The 22,013-nt window shown below is 48.1% G+C and overlaps 1 protein-coding gene across 1 annotated transcript; it reads left to right on the top strand.

Moving 5' to 3' along the window:
* Nucleotides 1–12,513: 12,513 nt before the first annotated feature.
* ADPRH (ADP-ribosylarginine hydrolase) lies at nucleotides 12,514–17,934 on the top strand. The gene is made up of 3 exons (XM_088474142.1): nucleotides 12,514–12,826; nucleotides 15,165–15,525; nucleotides 17,543–17,934. The coding sequence occupies exons 1-3, from the start codon at nucleotides 12,514–12,516 to the stop codon at nucleotides 17,928–17,930; spliced, it is 1,062 nt and encodes a 353-aa protein (XP_088330268.1). The 3' UTR covers nucleotides 17,931–17,934.
* Nucleotides 17,935–22,013: the final 4,079 nt, after the last annotated feature.

Here is a 22,013-nt window from a genome sequence, read left to right as displayed (position 1 = left end):
TGTTGCACACCCATGACGCACCTTTGCTAATTATGGACGCCCATTAAATGGAGTTTTGATGATCAGACACTCCTACGTTTGCAGCACCACTCCCCCATTCACAAGCACCCTCCCCTGTTACCACCCAAAAACGGCACATTCTGTCACTCAAAGTAGCGTCCAGTCTGTGTACTACGAGCGCACGATTCCCAATCACAGAGACTGGCTTGCGCACGCGCATTGCGAATTATATGCAAATATCGGTCAGAGCGAGCGGCCGCAGCTTAGCGAGCAGGTCTGAATGAGCTCCGGAGTTCGGTCAGCACTACACACAGTACAAACACACAGCCACCGACCGGTGGCTGTGTGTTTATTTTAATTAGCAGCAGGACCGGCACTAGGCTTCCATGTGCCCAGTGCCAGTCCTGTGCTGCATGGCTACGCCCCTTCCCTCCCCCTGAGCGCTTACCCAATAACGCTAGCGGGAGGGTAGAGGGCAGGCTCAGGCAGGGAGCAGGGCTGAGCTCCGGGCGACAGACCTCCTAGTCCGTGCTTAGATCCAGGACCCACCACTGATTAGCAGTCAATGAGAGTCAGACAGATTCTCATTGACTTCTGCGGCTATTGCCGGAGCCGGGCTGAAGCTCACTCATGAGCTCCATCTTCCGGGTCCTGCAGTGGGTAATGGGAGAGACGTCATGACATCTCTCCCATAATGCAGAGCTGGCCGGCCCGGGAGGACGGAGGAGATGATGGCAACTGCGGGAGCATGGATTCAGGTAAGTGTTTTTGGGGTTTTTTATGCGTGTCTCTGCTGGGGGGGAGGCACCACTACTGGCTACTGGGGGCATTGCATCGGGTGGGAACAACTACTAAGGAGGGGACTACTACTGGGGGCACTGCATCGGGTGGGAACAACTACTAAAGAGGGGACTACTACTGGGGGCACTGCTTCGGGGGGCCACTACTGGGGACTACTACTGGGGGGGACCACTACTAGGGGCACTGCATCGGGAAGGACCACTACTGGGGACTACTACTGGGGCACTGCATCAAGGGGGACTCCTACTGGGGGCATATAGGGTGGCCTACTACTGGGGGAACTGCATTGGAGGGGAACACTACTGGGGACTACTACTGGGGGCACTGCATCGGGGGGACCACTACTGAGGGGGGACTACTACTGTGGGCACTGCATCAAGGGGGACTCCTACTGGGGGCACTACATAAAGGACACTGCATAGGGGGGACTACTACTGGGGGCACTATATAAGGGGCAACTACTGGGGGCACTGCACGGGGGGGGTACTACAGAGAGCACTGAAAAGGGAGAACCACTACAGGGGGCACTGCATAGGGAGATAAATACTGGGGGCCTGCATAAGGGGGACAAATACTGGGGGCACTGTATAAGGGGCAATACTTGGGGCACTATATAAGGGGCTTACTACTGGGGGCACTGCACAGGGGGGGCCACTACAGAGGGCACTGAAAAGGGCGAACCACTACAGGGGGCACTGCATAGGGAGATAAATACTGGGGGCCTGCATGAGGGATCACTGCTGGGGGCATGGTATAAAGAGCACAGCATATGGGGGGTCACTACTGGGGGCACTGTATAAGGGGAACTAATGGCAGGCTGCATAAGGGGGACCACAACAGGGGGCACTGTGTAAGGGGCACTGCATATGGGGGATCACTACTGGGGGCACTACTGGGAGCCTGCATAAGGGGGATCACTCCTGGGGGCACTGCATATGGGGGATCACTACTAGGGGCACTGTATAAGGGGCACTACTGGGGTCCTGCATATGGGGGATCACTACTGGGAGCACTGTATAAAGGGAACTAATGGCGGGCTGCATAAGGGGAACCACTACAGGGGGCACTGTGTAAGGGGCATGCATATGAGGGATCACTACTGGGGGCACTGTATAAGGGGCACTACTGGGGGCTTGCATAAGGGGGATCACTCCTGGGGGCACTGTATAAGGGGCACTGCATATGGGGATCACTACTGTGGGCACTGTATAAGGGGCACTACTGGGGGCTTGCATAAGGGGGATCACTCCTGGGGGCACTGTATAAGGGGCACTGCATATGGGGAATCACTACTGGGAGCACTGTAAAAGGGGCACTACTGGGGGCCTGCATAAGTGGGATCACTCCTGGGGGCACTGCATATGGGGGATCACTACTGGGGGCCTGCATATCGTGGATCACTACTGGGGGCACTGTATAAGGGGAACTAATAGGGGACTGCATAAGGGGGACCACTACAGGGGGCACTATGTAAGGGGCACTGGTGATCACTACTGGGGGCACTGTATAAGGGGCACTACTGGGGGCCTGCTTAAGGGGGGGCACTGCATAGGGGGGACTGTATAAGGGGCACTGCATTAAGGTGCATATGGAAAGAAATGTTCCCAGTGACAAGAAAGGGGTGTGTGTCATGTTGACATGCCCCATTTTTCAGTGACCACGCCCATTTTTCACATAGTGGGGGGGCCTCCATTTTGACATTTGCCCTGGGCTCGAAATACCCTAGTTATGCCACTGAGAGCAGGGCATAGGGCAGGGCAGCGCCTCTGTAGTCTGCAGCTAGAAATGGGTTTAGTTGTTGATATGTTTCTTATTGCAGCAGCATTTCCCTGTGACAGCTGGTGACTTGTATTTGCTATTACAGATTGTATGTGGTCTGACTCTCCTGCTGCATGAGTGCCGGGGTCAGCTCACATATAGCCTCTTACAGCTGAAGCTGGGATTCTGGGAAACAGCCATTTCTTTGTCAGGAGGCTTACCACCTAGCAGCCGCTGGTAGGCTCGGTCATCCACCCTCCTGCTGTTGCTAGGTAGCAATCCTATTCCCTAGCACAAAGAAAGTTTCCAGGTCATAGACTCCTGCAAACTACTATTAATACCAGCTATAAATGAAACATTCATGGAAATATTGCTTGTTTGCTTCACATTTTTCTTTGTATATAGAGTGGTATTTGTACCCGGGTTGCCAGGTAGTGCGGTCTGCACTGCAGGGTTCCCCCATCACCCTTACTCTATCCAAGCTGCAAACTTGTTCCCTTCCGTGCATTGTAGCAACAGTGGGAGGAGGAGGGGGGAGGTGCTACACATTATTGCCCCCAGGTCAAGTGGTTATGCCACCCATTACTGCCCCCAGGTTACATGGTTATGCCACACATTATTGCCCCCAGGTCATGTGGTTATGCCACACATTACTGCCCCCAGGTTACATGGTTATGCCACACATTATTGCCCCCAGGTCACGTGGGTATGCTACCCATTACTGCCCCCATGTCACATGGTTATGCCACACATTATTGCCCCCAGGTCACGTGGTTATGCCACCCATTACTGCCCCCAGGTCACATGGTTATGCCACACATTACTGCTCCCAGGTCACATGGTTATGCCAAACGTTACTGCCCCCAGGTCACATGGTTATGCCACACTGTCAGCAGTTGTTTTGGTGCTGGCTCGCCAGCTAATTACAGCTGGCGCACTTGTAGGTAGACATGGAGAGACAGCACCGCCGGTCACGAGGCAATCAGAGTTCGCGGACCATCAGAGAATCAGCAGTGGTGGCTCCTGATTGGCTGCCGTCCATGATCTTTGATTGGCTCGCTACCGGCGCCAGATTCAAATTGCACCAGAGTTGTCTGTCCATGTCTGCCACTGCCTGCTGGTGCAGCAGCTATAATTAGCTGGGGGCCCGGCCCCAAATCTACACCTGCTGACTGCTGATAGCACACAGGGGGAGGTAAGAGGCTGCTGGAGGGATACAGGGAGGGGAGTTGCTGGGGGGGCTTAATGTGTAAGGGGAATTACTGTGTGGCATAATGTAATAAGGGGCATTACTGTGTGGCATAATGTGTAAGGGGCACTACTATCATGTGGTATAATATCTTATATGGGGCACTTCTACTATGTGGCATAATATGTAAAGGGCATTACTGTGTGGTATAATGTGTAAAGGGCATTACTGTGAGGCATAATGTACATGCACTACTATTGCATGGCAGAATGTGTATAAGGGGTACTACTGAATGGGCTCTTTGTGGCATAACATGAATGGGCTCTGTGTGGTGGCAAATGTATGGGGTTTTTTTTACCTCTGGTATTGCATCTGATGAAACGACCAGAGTGCTGGGAAACGTGTTTAGAGGAAGTACCCAAGCACACTGAAGCAACAGGCTTGGCAGGATTCCCGGCATATCTGGCTCTGCCACACTAGCTGGCAGCTGTTACTAACTGCATGAGACTGGTCCGGAGGAGTCTGATACAGTCCCGAGAGACAGCAGTGCAGGGTACACATTGAGACCAACGGCCAACGGTTGGGGATTCCATGACCGGCATTTACACAGGACACAGCAACACAGCGTGAGTAAACCCTCAACGCTGTAACTTTTTGTCTACAGACACAAGACAGAGTGGCATTTTAGCCCTTACTGCATCACACACTGCGTCCTTAAGCCTATAGTTTATCATCTAATGCAAAGGCCTGTATGGGAACTGTTGGTGTGACTGTCATTGTGCAGCTACAATTGAATCATATATAAAGCATTGATATTTGGGATCTATGCTTATGAATGAAATCTTGCTTATACTAATCGCTCTACAGCCCTACTTATTATATACAAGACTCAGCTGCTCAATTTCTCCTGTACAAATGTTTGGCAACATGTGATCCCTACTACATATAACTGTGGGTTCTGTCCTCACAAATAAAACTCTGCTGACAGGGGCGTTTCTAGAGAGGAGGGGGCCCATGTGCAGTCTCCGACACGGGCCCCCTCCTCTCTGTCCGGCGGCCCAGCAGCGCACAGAGCTGTGCGCGGCCAGTACCGGAGTTATAGACTCTGGGCACTAGAGTGCACCCAGAGTCTATAGAGTATGCGCATGTCACCGGGAAAATGGCCGCCGCGGCCATTTTCCCTGTACTGCGCATACGACGGGAAAATGGCCGCCGCAGCCATATTCCAGTAATTTTTACAGCGCCGGACACCCGCACCGACGGGCTCCGGAGAGGTAAGTAATTCTATGGGTGCAGGTTGTGTAGTGCGGGGCCCGTCTGGACCCAGGGGCCCGTGTCCCCGCACACCCTGCACCCATTATAGATACGCCCCTGTCTGCAGTAACGCTGAGCAAAATATAAGCTCCTCTATATGTTATAGGGGCTTGTCCCTTTGGAAAGCGTACTAATGCACGCACAATGACTGATAAAGAAATTCTCCTTTTGTCAGGATGCTCATAGGACTTTATTAGGGACAACACATGAAGATACAGATCAATATAATTTACTTGACACTTATTTTTGAGATAGAGCAGGATATGTTACTTTGTTGGGCTATTTGAGAAATGGACATTTGAGATATCAGCTGATGGCTCATTATATTTTGCTCAGTGTTAAGAGTCCTAAAGCAATTTCTCAGTCTGTACATACTGTGCCCCTGTTATGAAGCATTATACAAAGTGTTATGCACCTATTAGGGATTATAAGTGTTCTATATTGCTCTAGTTTCTTTATATGTAATCACTGTACGCTTCCTCTTTTTTGTCACTTCTGCGTATATATTATGGCTCCATGCTGATAGGAGCAGAGATACAATGACATGCTTTAAGTGAAGAAATATAATCTGCATACAATGTGTTCATTATGAAGCTCATACAATGTGTTACATAATAACCAAGGATTAATGTTGAATACTGTTTCATTTATTCTCCTGCATGCAATTATTGTGGGTATTTCTGTCATTTGGGCTTACGCTCTATGATCCCATGATATATGGATATATAGGAGCAGAGGTAGAATAGTGTGTTATGACCTATTATGACATGACTTCTGGCTGTTGGTGATATAATAGTGACAAGACTATGACATAAGATAATTTAGAAAGATTTGGTTGGTATACTATCTTTAAATAACACCGCTTTGAGATGATTTGACATTTTGTATCACAAGGATAATTTTGGATTATACAGCGGTAATATACATTATCTTAACTTGATATGTAAATAGCAAAATTTAATTCAGTATGGTTATGCCCCATGATTAAAGTACGCTTATGTATAACTTTTTTCAAACTCAGTTTTTTTATAAAAAAAAAAAATGGACTTTGTTATATGTGGCAGTCCTACATTTTACAATTCTGTGAAGACCATATACAAGGGAATATTTACCTCCGCTAATTGAACTATAACCTACAGCCACACTTTACTGGATCTGCTCAATCTCGTCTGATCCTGGAAGAGATACAGCAAAAGGCCTGGTCAGTACTTGGATGGGAGACCACCTAGGAATATCAGGTTAACCTATACTGGAGGATGATTGGGACAGCACATGGGACAGTAATTGTATAATCAACTAGCTATACATATCAATATACCAGTATCCTACGAACTGGAGATAATATGATAGATACCTATTCCATGTGTGTCAAATGGAATGCCAAAGAATTTCTGTGATATTTTCACCGTATAGCTTGGGTGTTATATGTTCACACCCGAGTTTTTGCATCATTAATATAATATTGTTATTTTCATAATATGGTCAATATTCAAATTGACCATACGGATTTAAGTATAAGGGTACCTTACAATTTTATGTAAACATAATAAAAGTTACATTTTAAACTTTTCTCTATATGAATCTTTATCCAAGTGTGCCCCAGCAAAGAGCCTTTCTTTTTTCTGTGTGTCATTGTAGAATAAATAAATGCATAAGGCTACTTCAGCTTGAAGCAGTACAATAGCTGATGAAATTATAATTCTATGCTATTTATTTATCAATTGTATATATGTATGTATGTATGTATGTTTTTGTGCAAATGTTAATAAAAGTATCTTATATGATTGGTTTCCGGTCGGTTTGATTGCGCTCCACTGTCTTGTTTATTGGGGTTTTTTCGATGGTCAGCTCCTCTCTTGTGGCAGCAAAAGTCACCGACACTGTACAAAATTATTGATTTACACGTGAGTGATGTCTATTAGCGCCTTATAGATAATTTTATTTTGTTATGCCTCACATTACTGCCCCCAGCTCACATGATTATGCCACATTACTGCCCCCAGCTCACATGGCTATGCCACACATTACTCCCCGCATCTCACATGACTATGTCACACATTACTGCCCCCAGGTCACATGGCTATGCTACACATTACTGTCCCCAGGTCACATGATTATGCCACACATTACTGTCCCCAGCTCACATGATTATGCCACACATTACTGTCCCCAGCTCACATGGTTATGCCACACATTACTGTCCCCAGGTCACATGATTATGCCACACATTACTGTCCCCAGATCACATGGCTGTGCCACACATTACTGTCCCCAGATCACATGGCTGTGCCACACATTACTGCCCCCAGCTCACATGGCTATGCCACATTACTGCCTCCAGCTCACATGGCTATGCCACATTACTGCCCCCAGCTCACATGGCTAAGCCACACATTACTGTGCCCAGCTCACATGGCTATGCCACACATTACTGTGCCCAGCTCACATGGCTATGCCACACATTACTGCCCCAGCTCACATGGCTATGCCACACATTGCTGCCCCAGCTCACATGATTATGCCACACATTACTGTGCCCAGATCACATGGCTATGCCACACATTACTACCCCAGCTCACATGGCTATGCCACACATTATTGCCCCCAGCTCACATGGCTATGCCACACATTACTGCCCCCAGCTCACATGGCTATGCCACACATTACTGTGCCCAGCTCACATGGCTATGCCACACATTACTGCCCCAGCTCACATCGCTATGCCACACATTACTCCCCGCATCTCACATGACTATGTCACACATTACTGCCCCCAGCTCCCATGGTTGTGCTACACATTACTGCCCCCAGGTCACATGGCTATGCCACACATTACTGTGCCCAGCTCACATGGCTATGCCACACATTACTGCCCCAGCTCACATGGCTATGCCACACATTACTGCCCCAGCTCACATGACTATGTCACACATTACTGCCCCCAGCTCCCATGGTTGTGCCACACATTACTGCCCCCAGCTCACATGGCTATGCCACACATTACTGTGCCCAGCTCACATGGCTATGCCACACATTACTGCCCCAGCTCACATCGCTGTGTCACACTTTACTCCCCGCATCTCACATGACTGTCACACATTACTGCCCCAGCTCCGATGGTTGTGCTACACATTACTGCCCCGAGGTCACATGATTATGACACACATTAAAGTCCACGGGTCACATTATTATTCCACACATTACTGTCCCCAGCTCACATGGATATGCCACACATTACTGTCCCCAGCTCACATGGATATGCCACACATTACTGCCCCCAGCTCACATGGCTATGCCACACATTACTGCCCCCAGCTCACATGGCTATGCCACACATTACTGCACCCAGCTCACATAGCTATGCCACACACTTCTGCCCCCAGCTCACATGGCTATGCTACACATTACTGCCCCCAGCTCACATGGCTATGCCACACATTACTGCCCCCAGATCACACGATTATGCCACACATTACTGCCCCCCAGCTCACATTACAATCCCACAAATAGATCCCCTTCCCCAGTGTCCTCACTGGCACTAACGTGGTCTGACTGCTGGCGTGGTTATTATTAGGATCTGATCTAACCAGTATTACACAGAGCCCTCACCTGCCTGCAGGGATGGGTACAGCAATGCGGATTACAAGTAGGTGTTTCCAGCACCTTGCTGAATCTATGCCATAAAGTATACGCTTTGTTTTTTGGGCAAGCCTGGTACTAGGAAGTTGTATTTAATAAAGTGGTTACTGTATAATATCAATTATTATTTTTTCTATAGCTAATGTATTCCCAATTAGTTCCATGTAAGACTGGCAAATGCCCTGTACAGGAATAGGCATCATTATCAGTCAGTATGGCCCCTAGTTACTATGTTCTCTGGTTGACATTATAATAGTGATCACAGGAGCTGATTCAGACCCGCTCGCTAGGATGCGATCGCTCATGTGTATGCAATGCACGGGCATGAACCAGAGCGATCGCTCGCTGCGCATAGGCAGCCCAGCTGAATGAGTGACAGGAGAGGCCGTTTGTGGGTGGTGACATGGGCAGTCCACTAGAAACGGGGGAGTGGAGGTGCGAACGCAGGCGTGCCTGAGTGTCTCAACGCCGTTTCAGAGGCGTGCATAATTAACAGGCAGCGTCATTGCACATGTCACCTGGTTATATTTCACACTGAAGTGATCGCAGTGCTTGAGGCAGGGTATAGTCAACCTCAAGCGCTGTGATCGCACCCGATGGTGCTCAATGTACCGATGTTTTCATGAACTTCCAGGAGATGACGTCCGCAAGTGGGCGTCTTATGAATGGCTGGTGGGCGTCTGCATACACAAAGTGATCACGTGCCAAGACATAGTGGGCGTGCTGATGCCTTACCGTGCGATCGCTTGCCTTACTGGGAATGCGCTGGATTTGTATACGCAGGGTGCAAGCGAACGCATCTAGCGAGCGGGTCTGGATGAGCTCCTCAGGCCACCGTAAACTGTGCTGTCTGGCTACAAGGCTGGTTCTTCTCATTGTAGAGACACATTTGTATCACAGCTGACACAAGTCCCTACTGACAGACAATAACCAGACACTGTGCCAGGAGGGGACACCGGCCGGAGCTGTGATAGTAGTGTAAGGAAACTGCATGTGTCTCAGTCAGTAGGAGCAGGGCTTATTATAGCCGTACATAAGCCCAGTGTGACCACAAGTGCTTAGAGGACACGAGGATTTCAAAGTGAACTCCCAACTCCGCCTGTTCTGGGCTCCAATGAAGAGGATGGTGTTTACAGTTCTGCCAGTCATTGTAAGCTCTTCTGTCAAATGCATCTTGGTTCATGTCTTCCTGTACAATGTATAGGGCAGGATTAGGCAACCTATGACTCTCCGGCTATTCTGGAATTCCAAGCTGCGGCATTGCCTGCTGGAAATGGAAGAACCACAATAAATGGAAAGTAGGAGGTTATTTACTTACGGCTTAGTTTGTGTGATATGTTTAAGCCCAGATGATTTTCTTACACGATTTGTCATTTTCTGACGGATCGGAATGACAAATCGTCCAGTGTGTACGCACTATGCGCGCTCCCGCGGCGTTGTCCGGCGCATCTTCAGATCTGCCGTACATTCTGCTCAGTCTGAGGATATCGACAATGGCTTTGCACAAATTGGGCAGTATGTACGCACTTCCGAAACGACCGGGCGATATGTTAACGTTATATAGTTAACAATGAAACAGCCAAACCATGCCAGATATATCATTTGGAAGATTGCACAGTGTGTATACACTATATCGTTTGTCCGGGAGTTCAAAGGAAGTCGGTACAACTATCGCGTCGTAAGCTCATCGTCTCATGTGTTCCCAGCTTTAGGGGCATATTCAATTAGCCATCATCGCTGCTTTTCCATATGAAAAAGTATCGCGCTCGTCCCCGCTTATCCCCGTATTCAATTAGTAATCGGCAAAGACTGGGAACCGGCGAATTCATGTGAAAAGTCCTGTCAGATTTGGGGAAATCAGCCTGACACCCCCCAAAAGATGCCCTGACATTGTGGATCACTATAGATACCCCCGAATAGCCCTGCTGAAGGTATTTGGGGAACTTAAATGATCTCAATAACTGCTAATTAGCGTCTTTGCACACGTGGTGAAGAATAGCATTTAGCAGGTTTTTTTTGCAGAAAATAATTAGTCCCAGCAAATTTGGGGAACACGAAAATGGGTGCTAGCATATTTTAAAGTTGCTAAAGTGACGTTTTAAAAAACTTAAAAAAATCCACCTGCTGCAAGCACCAAAACATCTAGTTTTTAAGTTTGTCCCCCAACTTTGTACTTTTTCGCCCCCTTTTTCAAAGTCATTTTTTGGGGTGTTCTAAAGTATTGTTTAAACTTTTTTTGACACGGTTTACCTTTGGAGGCCTGTCCCAAGGGTGCAGGGTGGTTCCCTCAAGTTTGCACCCCAAAACCCCAATTCTGCACTTTTTTTTGACAGCTTTCATAGGCGAATATTTTTCGCCTATTCCAATGCATTGACTTTCCGCACCGTAAAGTTTTTGGAATTGAATATGGGGATTAGTTTTCGCCTGGCGATATGACGTCACCGGCGATACTTTTCTCACCTAATTGAATATGCCCCTTAGTGTTTATTTGCTTAGTGTATTTTAAGTTCACTTACAGATTGTGGTGACCGTGGACTGTTCTGTGTGGATCTAACTAGTACCGACCGTTAACTAAATAGGCCCCTTAATAACTGGTTCTGTTCTCTATTCTCATTGTTCTACCCTTTGTTCACATAATATTCTAAGGCCCGTATTCAATAAGTTTTGCATACGCGATACTTTTTTGCAAGCCGCACTTTGACGACTTCGCTTGTTTCAGCCGCGTAAACTTATCAGGCGCTCCCCTGCTATTCGCCATATTCAATTCCAGAGGACGCGAAAACGCGCCCCGGCGAAACTCAAACAGGCTAAAAGTGCTGTCAGAAACGGGGAAACCAGCCTGACTCCCCCCCTAAAGATGCACTAACATTGGGGATCAATACAGATGTCCCCGATTAGACCTAAGAAAGCTATTTGGGGTACTTAAGTGCTGTCATTGCTTCTAAATAGCGTCTTTGCACAAGTGGTGAAGAAGAGCATTAAGCAGTATTTTTTAGAGAAAATAAGTACGCCTGTCACATTTCGATACTCGAAAATGGGTGCAAGCATGGTTTAAAATCGCTGAAGTGAAGTTTTAAGTGACACCAAAAACGCACCATCAGCAAACACCTGCAATAAAAAAAAAACACCTCCCCCATACTTGCAGACCCCCCAAAAGTCTATTTCGCTATTTTTTATGTGCATACCCCCACTTTGTACTTTTTCGCCCCCATTTTCAAAGTCATTTTTTGGGGTGTTCCTTATTTTTTTTTTTAGTTTTTTTTTTTTAACAGTTATCCTTTGGGGGGCTGTCCCAAGGGTGAAGAGTGGTTTCCGCACCTTTGCACCCCAAAACCGCAATTCTGCACTTTTTTCCGCCTGCTATTCATTGGCGAATCTTTTTCATTGCAATGCGTTTTCGCGTACGCGGAAGCTATTTGGAATTGAAAACGGCCATACTTTTCTGCCTGGCGAAAAGTCGCAATCAGCGATACTGTTTAGCAGATTTGGACTTTTCGCCAGCAATTGAATTAGGCCCTAAGAAGGAAATATGTGAGATGAGAAATTCCCCTCCGCCAACGGTCTCCGGCATTGTGTTTTCCTGAGCAAGAGATTGTGACGTTCTGTAGTGATAAAATCCTCCTGCAGTATAACATATACTTACAGATGTGTCCTCATACAACTTGGGTTTGATTCAGAGGTGGGAGTCGAACCCAAAACCTCAGTGCTATGAGGCAGTAATGCTAACCACTGTGCAAACTGTGCTCCCCAATATAATGTTTTATCTTTCTGTTTTCTAGCTGTTGATTGCAGGATTGTCCTTCAGAGGCAACATGTGCTCGGGACTAGCGGAAAACTATGTGGCCAGCATGGTCCTCAGTGCGGTTGGTGACGCCCTGGGATTTAAAAATGGAGACTGGGAGTTCTGTCATAGCGGAGCCGTGATCCATGCTGAACTGGCCGAGCTGAAAGGAGTAGAGAATATCAATGTGGAACACTGGATAGTGAGTGATGATACCGTGATGCACATCGCCACGGCGGAGGCGTTGGTGGAAGCAGGCAAAGACATAGAGCCGGCCAACTTGTATCCACTGCTAGCGAAGAAGTACAAAGAGTGTATGGATGACATGGATGGAAGAGCTCCCGGTAATGCTGACATAAGTATATAACATTATGACATAAATGTGTTCACTATCAGACGCTTCTAAATATTGACCGAGTGCTGTGCGGCTAGCTCCAGGTAAAGGGATTCGGTACAGGAGGTCAACAGTGATGATGTCATCTCTCACTATGTCAGCCTCACTATGCCGGCACCGGGATCCCGACACAGGTAAAATGCTGCTATGAGCGTTTGAGTCGTCCGGATGTTATAACATAAGCATTCCGCTATATGCCTTGATTAAAGTTATATCCCTCTCGGTGGTAAAATACTGTAAGTAGCACTTCCCCCGTGCCGGGATCCCTGCGTCAGCACTGTAGACCACCTGACTAAATACCCTGGTACAGTTCTAACTCTGCTGCCCTAAAACGAAGTCGTTATTGTGCGTTGCTTAAAAAAAAGAAATACTTCTATTAACTCTTCAGTCTTTTGTGTTTTAAGAAAATTAATTATACAGATGTGTCCTTGCTCACCTAGCCTTAATACGCCATGCAGCGTGACTTGCCTGGTGCGAATAAGCCGTCAGTTCCCGTGCAGCTCTGCTAGGGCCGAGTGTCTCTTTTTGTTTTTTTGCTGAAAATGAATGTAAGTCTCAATGCTATCATGTGACTAGGACGCACCAGGAGATTGTGCTGATTAATTTGATAAGTGACACTTGTATATCTGTGTCCGACTGTAAGCGGAACTTGGCGTGTAAAAATGCTGCGGCTGCTGTACCGTAGCACTTGAAATGATGAGAGACTAAAAGTGCGTACACACTTGACGATGTGCTCACGATGCGATATCGTGAGCAATTTCCATTGACCTCTCCCAAGTACCAGCATGCGGGGGAGGCTTGCTGGGACCTGTAGTTGCACAGCAAAATATTTTCAAAATTTTCAAATACACTACATAATCAACCCAGCACTCACCTCCCAGGGGTGCCGGGGATAGCCCCGGGCTATCAGCCTAGGCCTGGGGTGCCATGGAGACAGGGACCCCTTTATTGGGGGGCCCCAGGGATCCCGGGCCTGGGCTGACTAGCGTTCAGGTTAATGTTTCGGCCGGGGGACCCGGTGATAGGGTTCGCCTGGCTGTGGCATTAGGCAACCGCTAGAAAAAGTTTGGTGCTGGTTCTGGTAAATACAGGGGGACCCTACGCATTTATTTTCGCCTGTATTTCCAGAACCAGGATCGGATCAGAGCCTGGTGCTGGTTGTGCTTAAATACAGGGGAACCCTATGTCATTTGTCTCCTGTATTTTACACAACCAGCACTGGGTCACTAAGCACGGGGCTGGTTGCTCTTTTGGGGGATGGGGGCACACTGTTTCTTTTTTATTTTTTACAGGTTATTCAATTTTTAGACACAGATGCACAGACGGAGATCCATCATTGCATCTGTGTGTTCATGCATGCCGCACGGATCTCCCTGATCCATGCCTACAAGCATCGTATGCGGATCCGAACGACATATCGTAAAGGCATAAACACTGTACGATATGCCGCCGATCGTGTACCAGATTGGCAGATCTTGCCTGCTGTAGGCAAGATCTGAAGATGCAATGTATGACCCGCGGGGACGCACATCAGCATCGTGATCATGAGTGGACACTCACGATTTGGACATCTGTCGTTCAGATGCGTCGGAATCGGGCAAATCGTGTCTAGTGTGTGTACGCAACTTTCAGTCACACACAGATATACAGATACATTTTCACCAAAAAAAGACACAAAAAAAATGCCTAGCGCTAGCAGAGTCTCGCGGGACCAGGTGCGCCAAGAGGGGCTGTTTGACGCGACTGCAGCAAAGACGAGTGAGGACACAATTGTGAATGTTCTCACAACAAACTCATCTCCGTGGTAATAAACATGTCTGGATCCTTCTCCTTCGTGGAGCCCTGGGAACGGCATGATGATGATGTCGCTGTTTTTTTCCCAAGTCTTCTATATTTGTGTAGAACATAACTCCACCAAATGCCAGTGCAGCGTTACAGGATATGGGGGTGTAACAGTGCAAAAAGGTGACATTTGTGAATGCTATAATACATTATTCAGGGTTCCTCCTATTTTGTATTACAGTTTGCAGTTCTTGGTGCTTAGTTATGGGGTAGGAGTAGGACAGAAAAATCTTATTATGCAAAAAGTATTTCTGCTGTAGTAGAACGCTCTCCGTATTGTGTATCAGTCACCAAAATGCTCTCTGTATTGTATATCAGTGACCACTCTTACATCTTGCAACCAGTTATGCCATTATTTCCAGTCGCTATAATAAGAAATTATTTACACCTATGCCTGATATTTACTAATCCAGCTGCCTGTGCTGATAATATCTGCCTGTATACAGGTGGGACCTGCATGTCCAATGCTGACAGACTGAACCCTGAGACCCCAGACGGATGGATGATCCCATTTGAGAAATCTGCGGGAGGATGTGGCGCAGCCATGCGAGCCATGTGCATTGGGCTGAGGTTTCCGCGCCCAGAACAACTGTCTGACCTGATCAGAGTCAGCATAGAGAGCGGGAGGATGACTCACCACCATCCCACGGGGTATCTTGGCTCGTTGGCGGCTGCGCTTTTTACCTCTTACGCCATAAATCGCAAACCTCCACATGAGTGGGGCAAGGAGTTACTGGATACCCTGCCCAAAGCACAGGCCTATGTCGTAGAAGCCGGCCGGGATGTAGCGGATAATAAGGATGCATGGTAAGCTTACTTGTATAAATGTATTTTTAGTGTGTTAGGTAAAATAAAGTATACATTACATTTGCAATGTACGTTTCTGCAAAGTTATATATATGTTTTTTATATTTTTATATTACAATGACGTGTGTGTGAATAAATTTATATAATTTTATTTTATGTTTTTTTAAAACAATATAGAGGACGATAACAAAATGAAGAGTCAGGCAGACCGAAAATTTGTCCTTAGGACGCTTCAGGCAGTGGCGGAACTCCCGGAGACAATAGAGTCATTTTCCACTGGGCGTCAGCCCTGAAGGGGGCACCTGGCTCCATTGTCACCCAGCCATTCTGGGCACTGCTGAGGAGGAGCTGCTTGGAGAAGGAGCGCTGCTGATCGGCGCTCCACCTCCATTTGCTGGGTGCCCACTGAATGCGTTACCAGCGGACGCCCGGCTCCTTCTCTCCCCCCCCCTGACACCAGCGGCAGCCGGAGGACGGAGCTCACTCCTGAGCTCCGTCTTCCGGATCCCGCAGTGCACTATGGGAGTGACGTCATAGTCCCATAGTTCCGAGGAGCGGGCGCCGGGGACAGCAGGCACTGGAGCGGGGTTTAAGGTAAGTATCATTTGTGTGTGCGAGGGGGCTTACTACAGGGGGCTTATTACTGGGGGCATTACAGGGGGCTTACTACTGGGGCCACTACAGGGGGAACTACAGGGGGCTTACTACTGGGGACATTACAGAGGGCACTACAGGGAGCTTACTACTGGGGGCACTACAGGGGGCATTACAGGTGCCTTACTACTGGGGGCATCATATGGGGGCCCTACAGTGGCATTACTACTGGGGGCATCATATGGGGGCACTACAGGGGCCTTACTATTGGGGGCACTACAGGGGCCTTACTACTTGGGGCACTATTGGGAGCACTACAACTGGGGGCACTACAAGGGCCCTTACTACTGGGGGCACTTCAAGGGGCATTACTACTGGGTCACTGCAGGGAGCATTACTACTGGGGGCACTACAGGGGCCCTTACTACTGGGGGCACTGCATAGGGGGACCACTTCTGGAAGTACTGCATAGGGGGGCACTGCATAGGGGGACCTCTACTGAGGGCACTGCATAGGGGGACCACTACTTGGGGGCACTGTATAAAAGGAACTGCATAGGGGGCGGCGGCAGCTGGGACTGGCATAGGTGCTGGGGAGAGTGGTACATTTTTATTTGGGGGGTGGGACCAACATTTATCTTGCCTCCAGGCAACTGGGATGAAATTACGCCACTGGCTTCAGGAATGCCCATCATTGCCCTAACAGCCGCAGACATTGCTGTAAATCCTGGCGTTCGTGGCCCCGCTCCCTCCATGTGACACGACACGGCGGGGGCGTGGCATGCCCCGGGCGCCAGGACCACTGGTTACGGCTCTGGGCCCTGCTCGCAAGCTTACAATCTATAGGAAGATAGGCATTGATACACAAGATAGTGATACATATTGCATATTGATCCAGCCAGATTGCAGAGGTCCTTGGTGGGCTGTATAATCCAATCACACTGGAATGTTGACCAAAGGTCAGGAGGATGTGAAAGTGAAGAAAATGTGAGGTTATGTGTGGACTGTAAGAAGGGAACGTGTGGGGTAGGGGTGATTGCCGAGTTGTCAACAGTGATAGAGAGATCAGGTTGGTAACTGTTATTGGCCGGTGGAAATATAATTAATTTTGTTTTGGAAATATTAAGTTTGAGGTGGCGAGATAACATCCAAGATGAAATGGCAGAGAGACATTCAGTGACACAGACCAGCACAGATGGTGACAAATCTGCGGAGGATAGGTAGATTTGAGTTTCATCCACGTACAGATGGTACTGAAAACCAAAAGAGCCAAGAGAGGAGGTATAGATTGAGAAAAGTAGAGGACCTAAGACTGAGCCCTATTAAGTCTACCTTTACCGTGTGTGTTTTAAAAAAATATATATATATATATTGTTTAGATTCACCACTTTGTTCTGATCTGCCATCTTATTTGCGTCCTACAGGTCTTACTTTGAGACGAAGTGGAGATCTTACCTCACACAACGGGGTATTATGGATGGAAAGTCTCAGCCGAAGTTCCCTGAGAAGTACGGTGTTGAGAAACGAGACAAGTTTTATACTTCGCTCAGCTACGACGGGTGGGGTGGAGCCAGCGGGCATGATGCTCCCATGATTGCCTATGATGCCATTCTTGGCTCTGGCAACAACTGGACGGAACTCTCTCACCGGGCTTTTTTCCACGGTGGAGATAGCGATTCCACTGCTGCCATTGCGGCCGCCTGGTGGGGAGCCATGTATGGATTCAAGGATGTCCCCAAAGCCAACTACAAGAAGCTAGAATACAGAGAGAGACTCACGAAGCTCGGCAGTGACCTCTATCACCTCACATAGATCATGGACCTAACCTTGCGCCTTCCTCTCGTCCTACCTACGTAGTATGGCGCGTTCTGTTATTCTCATGCACTATGACCTGCTGAATTTATAACATGCTGCAATGCTCTAATACAAAGATATTTTCTATTCCTTCACACGTGTGACCGAACACTTTGCTCTCAGTGGAAACAGTGAAATTATGTGTTTTGTTTATGCCTTTTCCGAGTAGCGCATTACATTTGTACAGGCGTTCAAGATTAGTTTGGATCTGGTCATGCACAATTGGATGCAAATGGGTTAAAAAATAATGCACCCAGAAATAGGAACCCTCAATAAGACCCTTGCAAGTGATCTGGCCACTGACAGGAGGCATCTGCCTTAAGGCCCCCATACACGGTGCAATATGCACCTTGCGACGCGACGGGCGATCCGATGGCTGACATATCCGGCAGTCCCCACACACGGAGCAGTCGGGGGTCCGACCGCCTGATATGCCAACAACCCCCCTCCCCCAGCCGCATAGCGCTGCATGGGATTGTATCGCTCCCCCAGATCAACTGAACACGCAGTAAGATCTGGGGGAGCGATGTTACGATCCCCCGGGAGCGCGCGCTGGCCGATATCATACCCACATGGTACGATATAGCAGTGATATTGTTCCAATCCGTCGGATCGGCTTCTGTATCGCACAGTGTATGGGGGCCTTTAGTTTGCAATTACTCAGATATGTCCTTACTGTAGTCAGACTGCTCCTTCCTTACCCTATGCTGTCTCTACAAGCTTAAGGCAAAGTGTCAGCTCTGCATACACATGTACAGATGTGTCCTCATAAGCTGTTGCTCCAGTTGTGGCAAACAAGCCCTCTCGGCGTTCCAGGTCCCAGGCGACACGGCCGCGCTGAGTGTCTTTTTAGCTTAAAATGTGCGTATTATTCACATAAGTAAAACTACTTTGCTGTCCTGCAGTGATCAATGGGATGTGCGACATTTGTACGTCTGTGTCTAAATCTATTTAAGAAGGGCTGCGATGCAGCGAGAGCGGCTTTTCCTAACGCCAAGTCCCGTTGTGCTTCATCTGCGTGTGTGAAACTAATTCCTGTGCGGTTACAGTCCCAACCCGGCGTCTCTGGTACTCGGTGAGTGGTGTTTAGCTGCATCTGTGAGGCGCACAAGACGCAGAATATAAAGAAGAAAACGGTACGCTACACCTCTTGGGGCTGGTCTGATGCGCTGGGCATCTCGCGCATTGAGGCTGGGTGTATGAGGACACATCTGTAGGTATACGCTTTTTGTGGGCCTGCCCAGTTCAGATTGTGGGGTCTATTTACTAAGCAGTGTTAGGAGACAGAGTGAAAAGTGATAAGAAAGTGATAAGGTGCCAGCCAATCAGCTCCCAACTGTCATTTTTCAAACACAGCCTGTGAGATGACAGTTGGGAGCTGATTGGCTGGCACCTTATCACTTTCTTATCACTTTTCACTCTGTCTCCTAACACTGCTTAGTAAATAGACTCCTGTGTATTTTATGCTAAACAAACAGGCAAACACCCAGCTGAGCTCCAGCCCTTTGTGTGCACTCGCCCTGAGCCTCGGAATCTTATAAATACACACCCAAATATTTGATGGGTACAACAGAATGCAAAGTCCAAAGATTACAGTCATGTCACCATTCTAACCCTGTCGGGATGCCGTAGTAGGGATTCTGACCGACAGGATCCTAAGTGCCGGCATCCCGTATCCAACCCGTATTATGTAGTGTGAAGAAGGTCTCTGATTTTATATAGATAAAATGTAAATGATGTTTTGGTCACATTTCTTTCCAGATTAGCTGCTTCTGTAGTATAGTACAGGGGGGCTTCACTTGTGGGCCTGATTCAGAGATGTATGCAAACCCGATGGTCTGTGTACATCTCTGATTGTTGTACGCCTGCGCATGTTCAGAACAGATGTGCAATCTAGGGCCCCTCCCCCTATGTATTCTGTACTGTGTGTATGCATGTACACTGGAAGGACGAGACTTCTTCCACCTTGATTAGCACCCCTCCCACCTGTTCCTGGGTGTTTTTAATTAGCAAGGAGTCCACTCCAAGACTGCACATCTAATAAGGAACACTGAGGGTAATGGTGCCCATACATCAGCGACGGATTGCCGCGATCCCGCGATGCTGCAACCCGGCATCGCAGGATCGCAGAAATCCACCATGTTGGGTTTCGGCAATTTCACGATCACGATCGAAGAACGATCGCAATTGTCAAGTCGCCGACATTTAACATGACAAATGTCTGCGATCCAGCGACGGATCAAAGAACATCGATGGTGGGATGCATTTCCTGTCGCATCGCGAAACACACTCGCTGATGTATGGGCACCTTAAGACCCACTATATATATATGCTGCGTGTCAGTTTTGGGACTGGTATTGGGGTGCGGGGCTCTCTGGGCTGGTGTGGCTGGACTGTTTCCACATACACCACGCAGATTATTACTTGCAAATGTTTTATATTTAATCTTTGATTATATGAAATTGATTTATGATTGTATTGATACTCATAATAAATGTTTTAATTGATTTATCAACTAATTTAGGGTAAGCGCTTCACGTTCTTTTTTTCTTGCGTTAAATTTTTGTGTGTGGGGGGGCAGATCCCTCTGTGCTAGCAGCTACCTAAATAAGTGGTCTGCAAATCTAATACAGAGCGCACCACTGTCTTTTGTATCTTGTGTCTTTATATATATTTTTTAAATGGCCGTATTTCTCTGTAGAATGCTATAATACCTGTGTAGTTAAGTCAGTGGATAATCAGTCTGCCCACTTATCCTGCGCTTGTGACAAAAATACAAAATGACATCCTTTTCCCAGTGGCATCACTCTGGTGACACCCGTTGCGGTCTTTGAAGAGGATAGTATCGCTTTGGTTAAAAAAAGGGGTGTGGCCCAGTGGCCTGAACCTCCATTTTATTCACATTTGGGGTCCGGAGATGCGGACTGCCCCCCCCCGGTGACCAGTCTGTGTGCAGTTCCGGATCCATCACTATGTCACGTAATGCTACAGTCACTGAGGAGTCGGCACTTTGGGGTCACCCAGGGGCGTATCTATAATGGGAGCAGGGTGTGCGGGGAACACGGGCCACTGGGTCTAGGGGGGCCCCGCACCGCACACCCTGCACCCATAATATTACTTACCTCTCCAAAGTCCCACGTCGGCACGGGGTCCGGTGCAGTAAAACGTCTGGATAATGGCCGCGGCGGCCATTTTCCCGTCGTTTGCACATGCACAGTACAAGGAAAATGGCTGCCATGGCCATTTTCCCGGTGACCTGTGCATACACTAAAGACTCTGGGCACACTCTAGTGCCCAGAGTCTATAACTCTGGCGCTGGCCGCGCACAGCTCAGTGCGCTGCCAGGCGGAGAGGAGGGGGCCCCTGTCGGAGACTGCACACTGTCCCCTCCTCTCTAGAAACGCCCCTGGGGTCACCCTGGGGTTAGTAAATAGACCCCTCAGTATCAACCAACCAGCTCCTAACTGCCATGTTTTAAACACAGCCTGTGACAAGACAGGAGCTGTTTGGTTGGGACTTGATCTCCATTTATTTTATCTCCATCCAAGGCTTCGTAAATAAACCACTAAGTGCAGTAAGATAAATACCTGGTCTGGAAAGAGATGTTGCTGTATAATGTGTCAGTTTGAGCAGGGTAATCCTCACCGTGCGCACATACCAATGGGGTTTCTACCAACGTACGTCTCACCTTTCCCGACTTGGTCATGGATAGTTCCGGGTCCGGCGAGGTTGCCAGTTTTAATCTAAAGTACCTCCAATCACAGCTTCCTATCGCGGAGTGACAATAGCTCCATGCAATCAGGTAAGGGGGTGTGTCTATGTGAACGGCATAGGTCAGAGGTACAGAGGTACGTCCACATGTACCGAATTAAGCCCTGAGGGGCTGACAGATGGGATTAGCGAATTCCCCATAATAACAATTCTCAATCTAATTGATTCATATCTGGCCACAATAGACATGAGCTGCTTTATGTTCCATCACTGGATCAGACAGTGGGGGTCATTCAGACCCAGTCACAAGCACTGATGTGCTCGCAACCG

The sequence above is a fragment of the Taudactylus pleione genome, unplaced genomic scaffold, assembly GCF_031769625.1.
Source record: "Taudactylus pleione unplaced genomic scaffold, aTauple2 ptg000147l, whole genome shotgun sequence".
In the NCBI taxonomy this organism is placed as follows: Eukaryota; Metazoa; Chordata; class Amphibia; order Anura; family Myobatrachidae; genus Taudactylus; species Taudactylus pleione.
The sequence above is the reverse complement of the archived record's forward strand: the minus strand, read 5'-3'. Positions and strand labels throughout refer to the sequence as shown.